Raw genomic sequence first — 19,719 nt, forward strand, 5'->3', positions numbered from 1 at the left:
CATTTTTAGTCTCTTAAACCCTCATGACCTCCGTAGTATGTACCTTATTCTAGCACTGTCCACACACTTTGTACATTCATTAGAACCATCTATTACTAGGAGCTATTGAAAGAAAGGAAACCCGAGAGATTGGACACTGAAGCAGATAAACTCTATGTCACTTGCTCTGAGAGAGATGAGAAATAACTAATAAAAGATCCTTTGAAAGAAACAAATGCTATATAAATATTCCACCATCATAATCCTACGTGGGGCAATGAAGATAACCAGCCAGCTTTCTATCCCTCCTTCTGTTCGCAATGAGAAGTCATCTGATTGTGCCCTGGCAATAAGAGCACATGATGGAAATTGTAAAATGCTCAGTATCTTATTATAAAAAATTATGAGCTCAATATAGCAAGTGTCATTGGCCAGTACTCACATTGCTACCTCTGTACCTAACAGGAAGGATTTGGTGCTTTGGGACATTAGAAAAGCAAGTTCCATTCCTTCTTTGATACTCAGATAATAAAGTTACATCGTGTACCTGCAGATCATCTTTCTTTCAGATGTTTAGTGAGCTTTCTGCCTATCTGGGGTTCATTTGGAGTTCTCCCTCAACTTATTTGTGCATTAAGAGAGAAGGGGAAGAGGCGGTAACAACTTTATAGGAAAAAGAGACCTGATATATTTTTTTAAGATTTTATTTATTTATGGGGCACCTGGGTGGCTCAGTGGGTTAAAGCCTCTGCCTTCAGCTCAGTTCATGATCCCAGGATCCTGGGATTGAGCCCTGCGTCGGGCTCTCTGCTCTGTGGGGAACCTGTTTCGTCCTCTCTCTCTCTCTCTCTGCTTACTTATGATCTCTGTCTGTCAAATAAATAAATAAAATCTTTTAAGAAGAAAAGATTTTATTTATTTATTATTTATTTTAGAAAAATATTGTATTTATTTATTTATTTGACAGAGAGATCACAAGTAGGCATAGCAGCAGGCAGAGAGAGGGGGAAGCAGGCTCCCTGCTGAGCAGAGAGCCCGATGCGGGGCTCGATCCCAGGACTCCGAGATCATGACCTGAGCCGAAGGCAGCGGCTTAACCCACTGAGCCACCCAGGCGCCCCAATGTTAGGCCATTTCTTAGCATGAAACTGCCTAAAAGAGTTAGCAAGTAAGCAACTAGTCCTAGAAGTGAAAGGTAATTAGTCTACCCTATTTGACAAGCCTGCCTTTAAGAAATAGTTTGATTTCTGAATACTGTAATCACATAATAGGTATGTTCCTGAACCTCTAATGAATTATGATTTTGGTGGAAAAAAGAAAGAATGTATGTATGCTTGTGTGTATACGTTTGTGTAATATATGTGTATATACATTAAGGCCATATCAAGAAAACCATGTATGTACATGTATTGTATATGTACGTATGCACATGTGTGTGTGCCTTTTTGTTTTGCCGTGGCCTTATTAGTTTTGGAGCCTTCTGTCATATCTGGGTCTTTGTCACTTTGAACACATCACATTTGCTCAGGTTTGCGGCATTTGGAGTTTTTTTGCCTAAGGCTTAGACTTTTAATCCTGACTCTATGTCTGTTGATCAAAATAGTTGACAGATGTTGGTAGAGCCCTTCTTTGAACTTGGGATGAGTGCTTCTGCCCCTGTGAACTGCGGTAGGAAGTCGCGCAGCCCTCTGGCTTTGCATGTTACACACATCGTATCTCCCTTTAATCTCATTTTTTAAAACCATTCTAACAATCTACTTACTCTCTGTTGAATTAAAGCACCTCTCCCTGTAAGGTGCTTTCTTGGATGTTTGGAAGAGTCAGTGGTTAAAATCCTGGGATTTGAAAGCAGGCAGACCTGAGCGTACATGCCTCGTCCATGTTTACTAGCTATGTTACGTTCGGTGAGTTATTAACTGCTTGGGAATTTACTTTCCTTGCCAGAAAAAGGGAATAAAAATGGGACCTATCTTCTGGACTTCACTGAAGATTTTAAAATTTTTGCATGAAAAACAGGTAACATCGAAGCTGTCAGGATGTCGAAAGTATTCATGTCTTCTTCCTCGTCCTGACTACACCTGTCAACACGGGATGGTCAGCATCTCAGACCACCTGCTTTGCTCGGTTCTAATCAAGGGCCTTGGCCAGACAGGCATTTTGCTTGGGGGACGAAATGTTTCCTAACCGAATACTGTCTGCCTCCCGCTGCAGCCACATCAACAGGAAGACACAATATGAGAACCCGGTTCTAGAAGCCAAACGGAAGAAGCAGCTGGAGCAGCAGCAGCCGCCGCCGCAGCAGCCGCCGCAGCCCCAGCAGCCCCAGCAGCCCCAACAGCCACCGCAGCCGCAGCCAGAAGGTTGGCTTTCCCCTGATGTGTGGGCAGAGGAGCTTGGGGCAAAGCCTGGGCACTGACACCCCCATGTGGTCAGAACTGGCTTCTGTGTTCACGTCCTCCCGCCTGGCGGCAGACCTGCTGTCCTGCAGGGGTGGAACAATAGAGCTTCTGCTAGAACTCTGCTGGCCCAGAACCCAGACAGCTGGGGGGGGAGTGGGAGGAGTTGGGGGGGATGGTGTGCAATCCCAAGCCCCTCCCCCGCCCCAGCTCTCCACTTTAATTTAGAAATAGGCTGTCGTCAAACTGGAGAACTTCCTGTTACCCCAGCATGTTTATAATACCAACCGGTCTGTAAAGCCAGACTGCTCTGAGCACTTTAGAAGGAGTTCCTGTGTCTGAAACGAGCTTCTAATCATAGGAACGTGACATGTAGGAGTCAGAAAAAGCTGGTAATTTGGAATGCTTTTTGAAAACTATAAGTGAATTCATGTTCTTTACAAAAGTCTGAACAGTTAAAGAATGGAGAATATTGAGCTCTCCCCTGCTGGCTCCCGTCCATTCTCTATGATAAACATAGTGCAGAATCTTTCTAGGATTGTACATAGATGCATATTTTAACAAAAATCAGATCATAACTTATATGTACGTGTGCACATGCATATATGTATGTATATATACACACATATATATTAGCTTTGTGACCTCATGCTCTCATTTAAACTTATTTCTTATACATATTTCAAAGCTGGTTAATATACTTACCCTCTAATTTTTAAGGATTGGATAATTTTCCATTTTATGAATCTCTCCACTTCATTTAGCCATCTTTTTTTTTTTTTAAAGATTTTATTTATTTATTTGACAGACAGAGATCACAAGTAGGCAGAGAGGCAGACAGAGAGAGAGGAAGGGAAGCAGGCTCTCCACCGAGCAGAAAGCCCGATGCGGGGCTTGATCACCAAGACCCTGAGATCATGACCTGAGCTGAAGGCAGAGGCTTAACCCTGAGCCACCCAGGCGCCCCTCATTTAGCCATCTTTTATTAATAGATCTGATTATCAGTCATCTGTTTATTAATAGGGTTTTTTTTAGTTTTTCATTACAACCTTTTAAAATGGTAGGCTTAATAACCCCTCAACATATAATGTGTAAATAGCAAACACATGAAAATCAAATATAGTACTTTTCTTATTATAATATTGAATATAATAAATATAGACCATAGAGTAGAAGTCGGTAAACCTTTTCTTTCAGTGGCCGGCTAGTGGTTATTTCAGTGGATATGCTGTTCATGGTGTCTTTATTACAGCTGTTCATCTCTGCCCTTAAGGTGTGAAAGTTTCTATACCCAATATGCAAATGAATTGTTGTAGCTGTGTTCCAGTGAAACATTATATATGAACACTGAAATCTGCATTTCGTGTAATTTTCATGTGTTACAAAGTATTTCCCATTTTAATTTTTTTCAACCATTTAAAAATAGAAAAAAAAATCCTTGGCTTGAAATTTGTATACAAATAGACGTTAAGGCCAATTCGGCCTCTGAGCCCTAGGTGGGCAACCACTGCCATAGTTTATATGTTACTGTTGTGTTTTTTGTTCTGTTTGTTTTTTAAGTAAGTTCTCCATCCAACATAGGACTCATGATTCCGAGATCAAGAGTTCCATGATATGCCAACTGAGCCAGCCAGGCACCCTCTAGAGTGCATTTGGGTAGAGTGTGTACATGTATATCTGTGTGCGTGTGTTTGTGTGTGTGTGTGTGTATGCACCTTGGAAAAGTTCTCCTTTCTACCTTCATTTCTTTTCTATTAAGAAAAAAGTCTTAAAATATATTTTTCCTAGCTGGTAAAACTTTGTGGTGTTAGAAAGTGCTGCTTAGAGAATGGGAGTGTACCTCTGAATGTATTAGCTTGGCTGGAAAGTGACGGTGTACCTCTCAAGAGTCATTCACAGTGAGGTGTCTCTGGGCCTCCAAGGGGAACAGGAGCACAGTTAGGACACAGGAGTGTTGGCGAGGGGTCCCATTAGGGTTTGAGAGATGGCGGAGGACAGCACCTCGGACAGCTGCTGAAATCACCTTTACCACCTCAGATGAGCAGACGCTCCGCTCGTGTCTCAGTACGATTAGAGAAGTTTTTCCGTCATTGGGCCAGCGTCAGTTGATTGTGTATCTTTCCCGATACTTTTTATTTGGTCTCACTTTGGACTCTCCAGCCAGAGAGAACTGAAGTTTTATTCATATCACAATACCTCTTTTCTCAAAGGTCTTAGGAGAGAGGGACAAAGTTCTTACCAGAGAGACAGACAATCAACGGCCTTAAGAGAGAGAGACAGACAGTTACACACGCAGAGACACACACACAGAGAATCTTGATGTCCTTAACAAAAAGTGGGGTCAGATGTGCATTTCTTTTCAATCTGAGCACTCTGTGCCTGGTTTTATCGGTTTGGGTAGTTGTATAATTCAGAAGGTGAGTCCCTAGTGAGTTGATTAGCAGCTTGAAGGAAAAACAGAACATTGTTTCTTTTTCTTATAGAATGGACAGAAGATCATTCATCGCTTGTGCCTCCTGTCATTCCAAACCACCCTCCAAGCAATCCGGAGCCCGCCAGAGAAGCTCCACTTCAGGGTAAAGTGTTTTTATAACGGCTAGATGTTGAGCTTAAAAATTGAAAAAATAAAATAAAATAAAATAAAATAAAGGAACTTGTAACTCCCACGTCATTTTTTGATAGTGAAAACCATAAAGTTAGAAATTCTGCATGTATTGTTAATCAGACTTGTCAAGAAAATTAGGAACTTTTTTCGTGTAAATTTCTGCAGCTAATTGTAATGCTCTGAAAATGATGACAAATTGCCATTAGGGTTTCTGTGCTTCGGCACGGTTGAAATGAGTTGGTGTCATTCTGGTTCTAAATGCTCATCCCCTGTTTTTGGTGCAGTTTGGTATTTATGCTTCTTGTATAATGTTTCATTGAGTCCCACTCATTTACATTCACAAATCGTAGGAGCCCCTAGAGAGGTTCTTTTTTTTTTTTTTTTAAGATTTTATTTATTTGACAGAGACACAGCAAGAGAGGGAACACAAGCAGGGGGAATGGGAGAGGGAGAAGCAGGCTTCCCACCGAGCAGGGAGCCTGATGCAGGGCTCTATCCCAGGACCCTGGGATCATGACCTGAGCTGAAGGCAGATGCTTAACGAACAACTGAGCCACCCAGGAGCCCCGGTTCATTTTTGAAAACTGGTAGCTCCAGAATCTTGCCGCTTTGGGCCTCATTACTCTTACACGATAGAGAAGATTCGAGAGGGCTTTTTTGTTGTTGTTGTTGTTTATTTTTTCTCTTTTAAATAAGAAAAATAGAATGAACATTATATTCAATAGACTTGGGGAATGTTTGTGGTACAGACCTAAAAAGACTAATGTTCGTTCCCCGTGCATTTTTAAGGAGGTATCATTGTGTTAGATTTGAAAAGATAAGTAGAAAAACTCTTCTCTAATTTCCATCCCTCCATTATAATTTTCATGAGAAAGGAGTTGTTTCCTTGCTCACTGGTCCTGTGAAGAGATGGGTAATAATACCAGTTTATGTAAGATAACTTCTCCTGGCTTGGGTACACAATTTTACAGTGCTAATCGTTTTAATAAAGATAGAACACAGCAGCTAATAACATTCATGACAGCAAGGTTCTGGCCTCCTTGGTACTTCTTAAATATAAAACTCCTTCTGCCACCTCCTCCTGTCTCCCTTCCTTGCCTCAGTGTCCTCATCTCACAGCCTGTGGTACTCTCGGGAAGAAGTCATGTGGTGAACTTGGCTAGACTGCTTGATAATGAATTTTGCTAAGTTCACCACTTAGCAGAACTTTTCCTTTGGTCAGCAAAGTGATCATGTTCAAGAGAGTTGCTCTGAGGAAACCTCTCGAATTCTGGCTGGTGCTTAGAGATTTCTGGAGCCATCCCTCCACAACATGCACTCCACCAACACTGTCTTCCAAAATAACAACACCCATTTATCCGGCTGTCCTTATTTACCGGGCACCCTCCCCTCCAAACATTTACCTGTATTATCTTCCACAGGTATTCCTTATAACTCTCCTAAAAAGTGAGGTTGGTACCACCATTATCTCCATTCGCAGAGAGAGCTCTAGCGACTTGCCCAAGGCCACACAGTGAATGGTAGAGCACCTGATCTGAATTCTCATTGCTATTAGGTAGGAACAGTTAAACTCCTGGCTAAAACCTTTTTTGTTTGTTACATTTTTATCTTTTTGTGTATGGGGGGACACCTCCCTATACACTCTAAATCTGTACCATCCAGTTACAGATGTCACTGGCTACATGTTGCCATTTAAATCCATTATGATAAAAAAGTGACAAAGTCAGGAACACCTGGGTAGCTCTGTTGGTTTAGCGACTGCCTTCAGCTCAGGTCATGATTCCAGGGTCCTAGGATCGAGCCCCACATGGGGCTCCCTGCTCAGCAGGGAGCCTGCTTCTCCCTCTCTGTCTCCTGCTCCCCCTGCTTATGTGCTCGCTCTCTGTGTCAAATAAATAAATTTTAAAAATTAAATATTAAAAAAATAAAAATGACAGATTCAGTTCCTCAGTTCCACTAGCTACATTTCGAGGGCTTAAGATCTCTGTGTGACTAGCGACTGCCGTTTTGGACAGGGCAGCTGTGGAGTGTTGTCCTTGTCACAGAACGTGCTGCTGGACATCACGGGTCCAGGGTATACAAACATGGGTGCCCAGAATAGTACCAACCTGGCAGGGAAGCAAGCTCCTTGGGGGTCGTCCAAGAGCAGAATTTTAGGCCAAGATCCCAAAGATCCTGATTGAGTCTAGAATAGTCCCTACACACAAGTACTTCTAAAACATGAGCTGCTGTTCAGGTGATTTTCATACATAACAAGATGGTACAACCGGTGACTTGTCCGCAGACAAGTCTGAGAAAATGACATGTACCACAGGGCTGCAGCAGAGAGCTCCAAATGCCACTGCTGGTGGGGAGAAGAGCGCTTCTCTCCCGAAGCTCCGTTAACGGATGACCCACCCACACGTGACACGTAATAAACCATGTATGAATGTGAAACCCTGTGATCGTCCCTCCCTAGGGAAGCATTGAGAAAGGAAGTCAGCGGTGTCATTTCCAAGCTCTGCTCATGTCTCTATTAAGCTGGAAACCTTCTAAGTTCAAAATATGCTAATGGCTTTTAAAAAAAAAAATTCATTCAGTTAAACTGCCAGGCACATTTTCTTCACATTTGCTAACTTTGCCTATAATAAGGGTGAGAAGCTTAAACACCCCACCACCTCTTCCCGCCTTCTCAAAGACACGTTACATCGCCTTTCTTTGTGCTGTTGTTCATTCATTCATTGATTCAGCGCAGATGTTTGGAGCACAGGAAATGAATCAGGCAGTATTCTACATGCGGTGTGTGCAAGCAGAAATCCTCTGGAGCTCACAGGGCTGGAGCTGTGTGTGTGTTCACCTGCAGGGCCCTTTGTGCACGGGGATGGGCGAGAATGAGATCACCAAACCGATAGATACAATGTCTACTGTGTTGGATGGTGATACAATGTCTACCGTGTTGGATGGTGGTAAATGCTAGGGACAGAGATAAAGCAGGAAAGGGGGATGGGGAATGTTGGAGGAGGTATCACAATTTTTTTTTTTTAAGATTTTATTTATGTATTTGACAGACAGAGATCACAAGCAGGCAGAGAGGCAGGCAGAGAGAGGGCGGGGGAAGCAGGCTCCCCGCTAAGCAGAGAGCCCAACGTGGGGCTTGATCCCAGGACCCTGAGATCATGACCTGAGCCGAAGGCAGAGGCTTAAAATTAACCCACTGAGCCCCCCAGGCGCCCCGGTATCACAATTTTTAATAAGGTGGTCAGAGGACATAAGCCTCACTGAGAAGGTGTCTCTGCGTAACTGAAATGTATTTCCTTTCATGCTCTCCAAACTCCCTAAGGATGTAGCTGTTCCCACACACCCCAGTCCTCAATTTTCCATGACAATTGCCATAGCAGCTGCCTCCCCACAAGCCCCCAGTGCACTTGACACCACCTTTCTGGTGCCTCTGCGGACGACCTTGCATGGTGAATGCTTCAGCCTTGCCTTTCGTTAGCCACAGTGACAGGGCTGTGGTTTGTCATCTCCCAAACAGCCTTGGGACTGCTGTAGTGACGGGGAGGTTTGTGAGCAGAGCTACGACTCTGGGCAATTTAAAAGAGCCTTTTTAAAAGCCGGAAACTTTTGAAATATGCAATTAAAACTTGTATGTGTGCCCAGAGACCTTTTGAAAAAGGTCTTTTCTCTATAGCTAACCAAAAATAACTTTCTTTCCTGGGTGCCAGGCTCTGGTGCAGGGGTATATGGAGACTTTTTCTCCTGGGTGTTTTGTTTTTGTTTGGATAACACTTTTGGATAGATAAGAAATAGGACAGATGGGGAGGCTATGGCAGGCAGAGAGCAGGAGATGGGAAGTCTAATTAGGAGAGTTTAAAAAGTCTAAACATGAAATCATGTCCACTGTTTGGGATAGCCAGAGAAATTCCAGTAAGTTCCTCAATGAGAAATGCCTAACAAAACCGAAAATAAAATTTGTTTTGTGTACAAAATGTTATTGTGCGTATCATCAGGAAAACTCACTAAAACCATATGTAGTGTGTTTGGAAGTTATTTAGCTGTATAGCTATTAATTTATTTTAGATGAGACAACTGAATTCGGAGGTGTATAGCTGTTGTTAGTAACTAATTCATTCAGTTTAGATGTTTTGGATTTTTAAAGAAATATTTTAAGCCACACGTCCTAAACTTTTTCAAACAATAAATTTTAGTAGTGGACATGTCTGGGCTCTTTTATGAATTGTTAAAAGATGAAAATTAAGAGGAAAAATGACTTAAATTTAGAATTCAATTCAAAGTAATGACTCTTCTCATTTGAAAGTAGTGATTCTATGTTTTAATCAATCATTCTTTGTGACTGTATGTTTCCTAGTATTTTCTATGTATTTTCAGAATGTGTTTTCTGTTTGATTAGATAACAAGAGTTTTTGCTGTATTGGTTTGACAAGTAGAAGCCAAGCCCAAGGCAACACATTGGAGGTTGTACTTCAAAATAGAAACTATAGCAAAACAGAAGACGCAAAGATCTATTTCATCTTGTGTTAATAACTTGTGGCAGCGCGATTGTTGTCAAACTACATGAACTAAAACCAAGAAGTGTTTCAGTGGATGGACACCAGTTCCATTCTTTTCTGTTTTCCTTTGGATCTCTATGCCGAAACCCTATAGGTACCATGTCTCCCTTCTTAAACAAAGGGGTCTGGGACCCCTCCCCCCTTTATTACTGCAATCAAGAGAGGACTTTCCTAAGACACCTGAAGCACAGGAGCTCAGAGAGTGATCCTTAAGTTGTGTGAATGCTTACTTAACTCATCTTTTCACTCGTAGTGACATTCCTTATACCCTTCTTTTCATCCAGGCAAACCCTTTTTTACACGAAACCCTTCTGAGTTGAAAGGCAAGTTCATTCACACGAAGCTGCGGAAAAGCAGTCGTGGGTTTGGCTTCACGGTCGTGGGAGGGGATGAACCTGATGAGTTTCTGCAGATCAAGAGCTTGGTCCTGGATGGTCCTGCCGCGCTGGACGGCAAGATGGAAACAGGTAGAGAAGCCACATGGCCCTCGCATTTCCTGTGCGGTGAGACTGCCACCCAGCCCCCGAACGAGAGAAAAACAGCGTCACAATTACATGGCTTTATAAATGGTTTTTTAAAACTCTGTGAGTCCGCAAGATCCCTCCACTAGAGAAATGCGGTCCCTGGTAGAGATGCAGAACTTTGAAGCCATTTGAACTTTGGGGCACTGTTAGGGTGCCATTGAATATAGTAAAACGGTTATTTACTAAAAAATTAGATCTGTCTGAATAGAAGAATTCTAAGCTTGGATTTCTGCAGCAAGAATTTTTTTAAAGAAGAAATCACAGTGTTGTTTCAATGTTCATTATATTCTCATTAGCAAGGAAGACACTAGATGCTGCAAGAATGCCTTATTAGCAGTTATAAGAAATAATAGAAGCAGTCTCTTTGTGCCCTGTGATGCCACCCCCAAATTCACTTTTAGTTCAGCTTCCTTTTGGTAGGATCTTATATTATAATGTTGATAGAACTTTTTTTGGCTATCATTTTTTTTTTTAACCCCGAAACTCTTCTCTTTTGCAGGAGATGTCATTGTCAGCGTGAATGACACCTGTGTTTTGGGACACACACATGCACAAGTTGTGAAAATCTTCCAGTCCATTCCCATCGGTGCCAGCGTGGACCTTGAACTCTGCCGAGGTTACCCGTTGCCTTTTGACCCAGATGACCCCAATACGAGTTTAGTGACCTCGGTGGCCATTTTGGATAAAGAACCAATTATTGTGAATGGGCAGGAGACCTATGATTCGCCAGCTAGTCACAGCAGTAAAACAGGCAAAGTCAATGGCATGAAGGACGCCAGGCCCAGCAGCCCTGCTGATGTGGCTTCAAATGGTTCCCATGGTTACCCCAATGACACTGTCTCTTTGGCTTCCTCCATAGCCACTCAGCCGGAACTCATAACTGTTCATATAGTCAAAGGGCCAATGGGCTTTGGCTTTACTATCGCAGACAGCCCTGGTGGTGGGGGCCAAAGAGTGAAACAGATTGTGGACAGTCCACGGTGCCGAGGCCTGAAAGAAGGGGATCTTATAGTGGAAGTTAATAAGAAGAATGTGCAGGCTCTGACCCACAACCAAGTCGTGGATATGCTGATCGAATGTCCAAAGGGAAGTGAGGTCACGTTGTTGGTGCAACGAGGAGGTATGTATGTTTCTTTTGTTCTATGATTTGTCTTTTTTTTTTTTTTTAACCCAGGATCCATTGTTTAATTTACCAGTCTTCAGGTGACTTTGGGGGGCTTTTTAAATGTCTACTCTTCAAGATCATTTTTATTTAAGTATTGGAAATATATTCAAAATACCTCCTATTTCTGCCAAACAATAACCTCTATAGAATAAAAGGTTGTATTTGTATATTATGCTATACACATGCAGTTAGAGTGATATTTTTAAATGTAAATCACATTGTACTTGTAAAAAATCATTAATATTTTTAAATCTCTGGACTTCTTCTTCTGAACCTGGCCTGCACAGTGTGCATACAAAATGTAGCTGTTGGTAACTCTTCCAACCTCATCTCACAATCCTCTCCCCTCATCACTGTGGTCTAGCCACCTTCTTTTCCAGAGTGTCTTTAGTGCTCCAAGCCCTGGGTGTCTCAGGGCCTTTGCACTTCCTGTTCCCTCTCCTTGGTATGCTCTTTCCCCAGCTATTCACTTGGCTGGCTCAATCTCACTCAAATCTCCTCTTGTGAGAGGGCTTCTTTGATTACTTATTTAAAGTAGTCCCCCTCGGGCGCCTGGGTGGCTCAGTGGGTTAAGCCGCTGCCTTCGGCTCAGGTCATGATCTCAGGGTCCTGGGATCGAGTCCCGCATCGGGCTCCCTGCTCAGCAGGGAGCCTGCTTCCCTCTCTCTCTCTCTCTCTGCCTGCCTCTCTGTCTACTTCTTGTGATCTCTCTCTGTCAAATAAATAAATAAAATCTTAAAAAAAAAAATAAAGTAGTCCCCCTCCCCCCTCTGTCAAATAAATACATAAATTCTTAAAGAAAAAGAAGAATAAAGTAGTCCCCCAGGGTGCCTAGATGGCTCAGTTGGTTAAGCTTCTGACTTTAGCTCAGGTAATGATCTCAGAGTTCTGGGATTGAGCCCCACATCAGGCTCCCCTCTCGGCAGGGAGTATGCTTGTTTCTCTTCCTCTTGCTCTGCCCCACTCCCTGCTAATGTTCTCTCTGTCTCTCAGAGAAATAAATAAAACCTTTATTATTTTTATAAATTTTTATAAATAAATAAATAGTAATAATAAATAAAATATATAATAAATAATATAACAAATCAAAGTAGTAAATAAATAAATAAATAAAAAGTAGTCCCCCGGTTCCTTGTAATCTTTACTGCAGCACCCCATTTTTTCCTAGCCTTTATCACCTCATTTTTATTATCATCACAATTCATTGTTTTGTGTATTTATTTAGTTATTTTTCTTTGTCACTCTTTTTAACTAGAATATAAGATCCGTAAAGCAGAGCTTATGTCATAGGCTCATATCTACATATCGACAGTTGTATCCAGCATTTAACACAATACTTGACTCGTGCTAGGCATTCATGAATGAAAAGATACTGAATGGATGAATGAATAAATGAATGGGTGTGTGATTATTCATACTTGGTAGGAATGACAGCTCTCCACCAATCATTTGAAAAACATATCTCAGCATACCCTCATTTTAATGAAGTAGTGAAGGATCTCAGAGAAATCTGTTCTAAATCTTGAGACATTAGACTTTCTTCTTTCCTCTGCCTGTATCCCCTACCTCTGCCCCACCAAGAACTCCCAGGACCTCGCCCTGAGGGATATTTTCTACACTATTGAAATGTCTTGCTCCTGAATATGTACTTGTGACTAGTGCTGATTGATCACCTCACACCATGGGCCTAAGATTGGTTGTTCCCTAGTCTTTGCCAACACGATTTGCTTCATGCACAGCATACTCTGGCCTTCTGAGAAGAGATCAGGAACTAGACTTTTATTTCCTCTTGGTTCCATTACAACAGAGGAGCTCACGTGTGTCATGGCAGCTGTGTTCTCACGCTCTCATGAAGTTCTGTGGTCAAAATGACTGGGGTTGTTGGAAGAAAATCCAAAATCCAGAGCAACTGTCTCTGTGAACTGAAATGCTCAGCCAGCCCTTCTTAAACAGTTATAAAAGCCACTGAGCAGATTTAATTTTTTAACCTGTTATCTTATCTGCCATTCTTAACTCTCTGCTTGTACCTAGATCACATGACTGCACAGATCCTTGTTTTTTCAGCATTGACTGAAATGTAGTAGAAAGTGACTTGATCTTCAGAATGATGAAGTAATGGTGATGATGATGGTGGTGGTGGTGGTGGTGATGGTAATGATGGTGGTGGTTGATGGTGATTGTGGTGGTGGTGGTGATGGTAATGATGGTGGTGGTTGATGATGGTGATGATGATAATGGTGATGACAATGACAATACCTGATACTTAAGGATAATCTGGCAATTTACAAAGTACTTTTCATACCATCATATGCCTTTCATCTCACTCTTACCATGTCCTTGAAAGGTAGGAAGCTGCCAGCCCATAGCATCACTGAGAAGTTCAGCTGAAATGTGTGGTTTTCAGTTCTGTGCTCTGTCCGACTTAACTCTGAATGACATTAGTTTTTGCATTATTGCTGATTTCTGTGGCCAGCAACTTGAAAATGTAAATGGTTCTTGGTCCATCAGGGCCAAATCTGATTTAGCCACTGCTCATCTAACGGTCACAAACCATCCTGCTCTCCTACCTGATTTATTTGCTCCTTCATTTCATCTGTCATTTCATTCTTTTTTATTAGAGTCACTGTAAGGAGACCAAAAAAAAAAAAAGTAAAGTTTCTTTACAGCCTATTAACTTACCACAGTTAGTGGAACCATTTTGTAATGAACATGTCCAGACTACCAAACAACTGATTATAGAAACATACCCCTTGATTTCAAATGTGTTTTCATTCTCTCTTCTTAATTTCTAAGACCTTTTTGTTAATGCCATTACATTTTATAAGCTGAAATTAACATGGAAAGAACCAGAATATATTGCCACATTAGTCAACATCTACATCGTTTATTCCAGAACCTGAGTAATTTAAAATCACTATAACATCAGCAGTCTTTAAAATACACCATATGCCTTGTGTTTGATTTATGTGTTGGATAGAAAGTTTGCACATCTGCATTTGGCAGGCTAGCACCAGCGACTATTAATCTTTCTAGGAAGCATATAAATATATTTGTTTCTGCCATATATTAGTTATTGGAACTTTGGCTGGCATTTTAATCATCACCCCTGTATGGTGGGGGTGTAAATGAGGAGGTTTGGTGAAGCAACAAAGACAGCGTCTAAGTTAAATGAGAAAGTAAATGGCCACTTCGCCAATTCTTTCTAATGAATCTCATTTCTGTCAAAGCTCCTAGTAAGCAGGTTGATAAACTCGTGATTCTTGTGAGTCTTGGGAATTCAGATCTTGAGGATGAGGCTTTCCATGCTTTAAAGAACTGGCCTTTTCTACTTTGGGACAGAATTAACTACGTTTATATTTTGTATTCATTCTCAATCTCTTCATTTTTGAGATCTCTTCCTGTCCAGATTGGGGACATTTTGAGTTTTGGTTTGTTTGTTTTTTTTTCCCCCAAAGCTGGAAATCAAGCAGAGGTTGGAATATCATTTGTCAATTTCTGGGTTTAGACAGTTTTCCTGGACCAGGCATGGAGTTGGTGGGAAATGCCCATCCACATGCCCTAGCAGCTGGGACCATTACTGATTTATTTACGAGTCTCTTCTCTGTGAACATTCCCTTGTCTACTGGTCTGTCAGTGACATCATTTGTGGGACAGTGCCTTCTTCCTAAGCCTGGCTCCCCATCTTTCCGTGGCACTTCCCTTTCCTCCTGCTCCCTCTGCCATGCAACCAGGAGAATGCTTTTTATTTATTTTATCTTTACATAGTATTTGCATTCAGAGAGCCTGTTGTCTGACACCAGTGTGAATCTAGAGACATTTTTTGAGATGTTGGAAATTTATGCTAGAAGGTGATTACTATTTAAATATATATATATATGGTTTTTTTTTAATTTACAGAAAATAATTTGTCCTGTAAAAGTTTTTGTTTTGTTTTGCTTTGCTTTTTTAAAAAAATAGATATTATATGTAACAGAACTGTGTGCCTCTCTGTGTATTTTGTATCTTTGGGTAATTCACACCAATAAGTAGGTGAAACAGTCTTTAAGATGTAATATTGGGTTGAGTTAGAATACTTTGTTTCAAGATTTGGCAAAACTTTGGGAAAGTGGAGAAAGCAAGTTTTGCTTTTGAGAGTAAGTGTGTATTGAAAAGAAGGCTGACCTGGGGGTATAGGAACCCACCATTATTAGTTCCCCCTCTGCTCCTAGCTGCTCTCGCCTCTGTCCAGGTTCCTGCTCCTGCTCAGAAACTCATTTCCTTATCAACAAAATGGATGTTCTGAGCTAGATCAGCTTCAGAGCAACCTTTTTTGGCTCCACCTTTATACCCCAAATGGTGTCTTTGATGTGTTAAAAAAAAAAAAAAATTCAACTGAGCCTCTCTCTCTCTCTGCCTCTCTACCTACTTATGATCTCTGTCTGTCAAATAAATAAATAAATAAATGAATGAATGAATGAATGAATGAATGAATGAAAATTTTAAAAGGGGCACCTGGATGACTCAGTGGGTAAAGCCTCTGCCTTCGTGGCTCAGGTTATGGTCTCAGGGTCCTGGGATCAAGCCCCGCATTGAGCTGTCTGCTCAGTGGGGAGCCTGTTTCCCCCTCTCTCTCTGCCTGTCTCTCTGCCTACTGTGATCTCTCTCTCTCCCCGCATTGAGCTGTCTGCTCAGTGGGGAGCCTGTTTCCCCCTCTCTCTCTGCCTGTCTCTCTGCCTACTGTGATCTCTCTCTCTGTGTGTCAAATAAATAAATAAATAAATAAATAAATAAATAAATAAATAAATAAAATTTAAAAAAAATTCAACTGAGTAAATTTTAAAGATTGTACTGGCTCTATCTAGTGATTCGTGAATCAGGCAGCATCCCACCTAGCAGAGAGAAAGGAGCTCTGAGGAGCTGTACTTTTGCATGCAGAAAAGTGTAGTTATACAGGCAAAGAACAGGTTGGTTGTGATAAGGTCACCTTCCTTTAGGGGAAGACAAGTGTGTGTCAGGCAGGTGACCTCACTGGTGCTGACCAGGTAATTCCGTATGGAATGGTTGAAGATTTCATTCCTGGAAGAGGCCCAAATGGTAGCTGAGTATTAAGTCTCAGTTTGGTGATATGGTACGTAGCATAAGTGACTCCATGTTGGGCATGTTGTCTCATTTTTAACAATTCCCCCCTTTTAATCAGACTCTCAGCCTGAGAGATGGGACCAAAGTTTTAAGGCATTAGCCCCACTCCCAGCGACTGCTCTGGGGTTCTCATAGTTTTTGCTAATCTTCTGTGATGGTACTCACAGCTCATGACATCTTTTTGCTAAATCTCTGTGTGGTATTCACAGGTCACATCTTGAGATGCACGTTTTTTAAGTCATTCCTTTTCTGACATTCATTCCTTTTCTGACATTCTGATCTTGGAAGATCATTTGCTTGCTGGTTAGCAGCTGCAAATGTGCATTTAAAGCGTTTGAGAGAACATAATGCACTGGGGATTAGGGTTATTATAAACAGGATAATCAGCCATGTCTGGAATGTACTTCAGAGTCATGGAACCCAAGACCCAGACCAGTCAGAATCAAGTAAGTCAAAGACCCCATTGAAGAAGAGGGGTTGCTTTTCCAGGCCAAGTGGCTTATTTGGTGATAACCCAGAAGTGTGAATACAAGTGCAGCAAGTAGTATTGGGCGTAGGACAGACACCTCCTTGCTTGGCTAAATGCTCGTCGAGGGCTGTTCTATTACCAAGCACAGCTCTGGCCAGAGAGTCTAGGAATTTTGGTTGGGCAGCTGTTGCTTTAGCAGTGGATTCTGTAAGACCGGCAAGAGTTAAGGAGAGGGTCCTGATCGTAGCCTCAGGGCATTTCCTTCTGGCCAGGAACAGTGGTCTTCCAAAGGAAGCTGATCTTCAATCTTGAGTGTCTAAGTGGTGATTCCTGTTTCCTCCCTTTTAACAAACTGTTTTTAACAGATCTATAGAGAAAAGAGCGGAGATTCTAGAGGCAGATGATGCAAGTTTAAATCCCAGGTCCTACTTTTATTTGCTTTGTGACCTTAGGCAAGTCATCTTACCCCCCCCCCCAAGAAAAGGAATAATACTACTTAATTTGCATATGCATGATGGAGGTAAAATAAGAACGCATTTGTGCTAACTGTGGGCCTAGAAGTAATCACAATAAATCAGTCGTGTTTTACTGGTACTACCTAATATCAGAAGCAACTGGGTAGGGCTGGCTTTTTATTTAAGAAATAAAGGGGTGGGGTGGGGTGTAGCCAGGTGGGTGGCTCAGTCAGATCCTGACCTGACTCAGGTCAGGATCTCAGGGTTGTGAAACTGAGCCCCACATCAGGCTCTATGCTCAGTGGGGAGTCTACTTGCCATTTCTCTCTCTCCCTCGCCCTCTGGCCCTCCCCCGGCTTATGCTCCCTCTTTATCTCTCGCTCTCAAATAAATAAAATAAAATCTTTTAAAAAAGAGGTCTACCCAGATGTACAGTATATTAATGACGGTGCATGGCCTCCAGGCATCTTGTATTTTTGTAGAAGCTACAGGGTGATTCTGATGTACAAGTGTTGCAACCATTCTTAGGCTCCTGCCTTCATGGCCCTTTCCCATTTAGATACTATAACCTTCAATTTGGAGGATAATCGGGTTATAAAGTTAAACAGCTACTTTCACTTCTGAATAATCCTCTTCTTTGAAAGTTTACTTTATAAGCAGCGGGTTGCTGGATCTTCCCTATGGTCCCTCTCACTCAGCTTCATAGTCACACCTCATACCTTTAGAAGCATGATACAGAGATGTTAAGAGCCAAAAATTGGGTATGGAAGCGGCGGCGGTGACGGTAAGGATCGCATTCCTGCTCTCACTGATCCAGCACTTGCCTGCGCCAGCTGGCCGTGTTACCATGGTGTAGACACACACTTCAGTAAGACCTCACTGCGCCCCCGCATTGTGACTGCCTTGCACAGCCATCGATTTGCATTGTGATTCTGAGTAGCGTCCTCTGGGAGATGAAGACAGTGATGGCTAGCCCCTACCTGCACTAGGAAAACAAATGAAGAAATTATTTTTGCTTTCAGTGTTGCAATGCCACAGCTAAATTTGCTTCATAGAAAGCAAAGGGGAAATTTCTGGTTTGGTTGCAAAAAGTATGTATAAGACTCTTCCTTGCAGGGTGCCTGGGTGGCTCAGTCATTAAGCATCTGCCTTTGGCTCAGGTCGTATTTGCAGGGTCTTGGATCGAGCTCCATGTTGGGCTCCCTGCTCAGCGGGATGCCTGCTTCTCCCTCTACCTTTCACCCTGCTCGTGCTTTCTCTCTCTCTAATAAATAAACAAAATCTTAAAAAAAAAAAAAAAAAGGACTCTTACTTGCTTAAACCACTTATAATAAAACAGTAAATACTTCCACCATATGCCAGACATAGTTGGCTCTACACGTCTTATAGATCATTTGGATTTGGAACAGCCCCATGAGGTAAATAAAATCTTCGCTCCATTTGGGAGCAAAGGATATGGAGGCCCAGAGAGGACAGTGATTTTCCCAGAATCACACAGCTGGTTAGTGGCAAAGACAGGATTTGAACTCAGAAGTTCTGGTTCATAGAGACTGGTCCCTTAACCACTATGCTAAACAGCATCTTGGCTTATAGATGAGAGACTTCAATACCGTAACTATTACAGAGAATATCTTACGTGTAAAGTCATGAATAAGGTCTAAAGTCTATGGGCAAATTGATACCACTTAATTTTTCATCAAAATGTACTGATGATATTTAGTTCATTAAATCCTCATTGATCCATATAGGAAAAGCAATATCTGATCTCCCCATCTAAGCACATCATTAGCATTAGATCCTTATGTGTGTGTTTTTCCATCTGAAGTGATGCAAAACCGTCGGACTTAGAACTGCAGTGAGCTCTGTGCCCGAGTTAAACCCGGGTGATCGGGTGCCCCCCTCTTCTCTCTGCCCTCTGGTCTTGGGCTGGAGAATGAATTGCAAATTGCCCCGCTTAAGCGTATGACTGGCAGAATCTCTCAAATTGAGGTGCATGGCCTCCAAAAGGGGAATTCAGGTTAGTTGCAGAGTGATATCTGAATTGTGATAGAGTTCTGCGCATTTACATCAGCAAATTCTGCCAGCTCTCCCTCTCTGTATGCCCTGGCTCCTACCACCCACTACTTCCCTGGCCTCTGCCATCCATCATATGGCACCTGGCCTTGCAGTGGCCTTGTGGCCCATCTGAGAGCTTCCCATGGTCCGTTCTCTGACGAGAGTGATTGAAAGTCAATTGCATCATGTCGGTCCTCATGTCAAAATGACTTCTCATCATCCAGGGTCAGCTCCGAGGTCTGTGCCAAGGCCCTGGCACTTGCCCTGCTCTCTCTCTTCTGGGAGCCACAGGGCTCTCTCACTCATGTCCTTCAGGCTTCGGCTCACGGGTTCTTTCCTCCAAGAAGTTGCTCTGACCTGTCCATAGAAAACACAGAGAACCCCAGCATCGCGTTCCGCTCCA

General features: G+C 42.2%; 1 protein-coding gene across 19 annotated transcripts in view; it reads left to right on the top strand.

Annotated features, from left to right (window-relative positions):
* The window catches only part of MAGI1 (membrane associated guanylate kinase, WW and PDZ domain containing 1), a 644,617-nt gene that overhangs the window by 554,796 nt on the left and 70,102 nt on the right, over positions 1-19,719 (top strand). For all 19 annotated transcript variants that reach the window (XM_047747236.1, XM_047747238.1, XM_047747240.1 and 16 more), the window contains 4 exons: positions 2,191-2,339; positions 4,859-4,951; positions 9,815-9,997; positions 10,554-11,174. In XM_047747236.1, the coding sequence (XP_047603192.1) occupies positions 2,191-2,339; positions 4,859-4,951; positions 9,815-9,997; positions 10,554-11,174 (1,046 nt within the window). The remainder of the gene's footprint in view (positions 1-2,190; positions 2,340-4,858; positions 4,952-9,814; positions 9,998-10,553; positions 11,175-19,719) is intronic.

Source organism: Lutra lutra, chromosome 1 (assembly GCF_902655055.1).
Source record: "Lutra lutra chromosome 1, mLutLut1.2, whole genome shotgun sequence".
Taxonomy (NCBI): domain Eukaryota; kingdom Metazoa; phylum Chordata; class Mammalia; order Carnivora; family Mustelidae; genus Lutra; species Lutra lutra.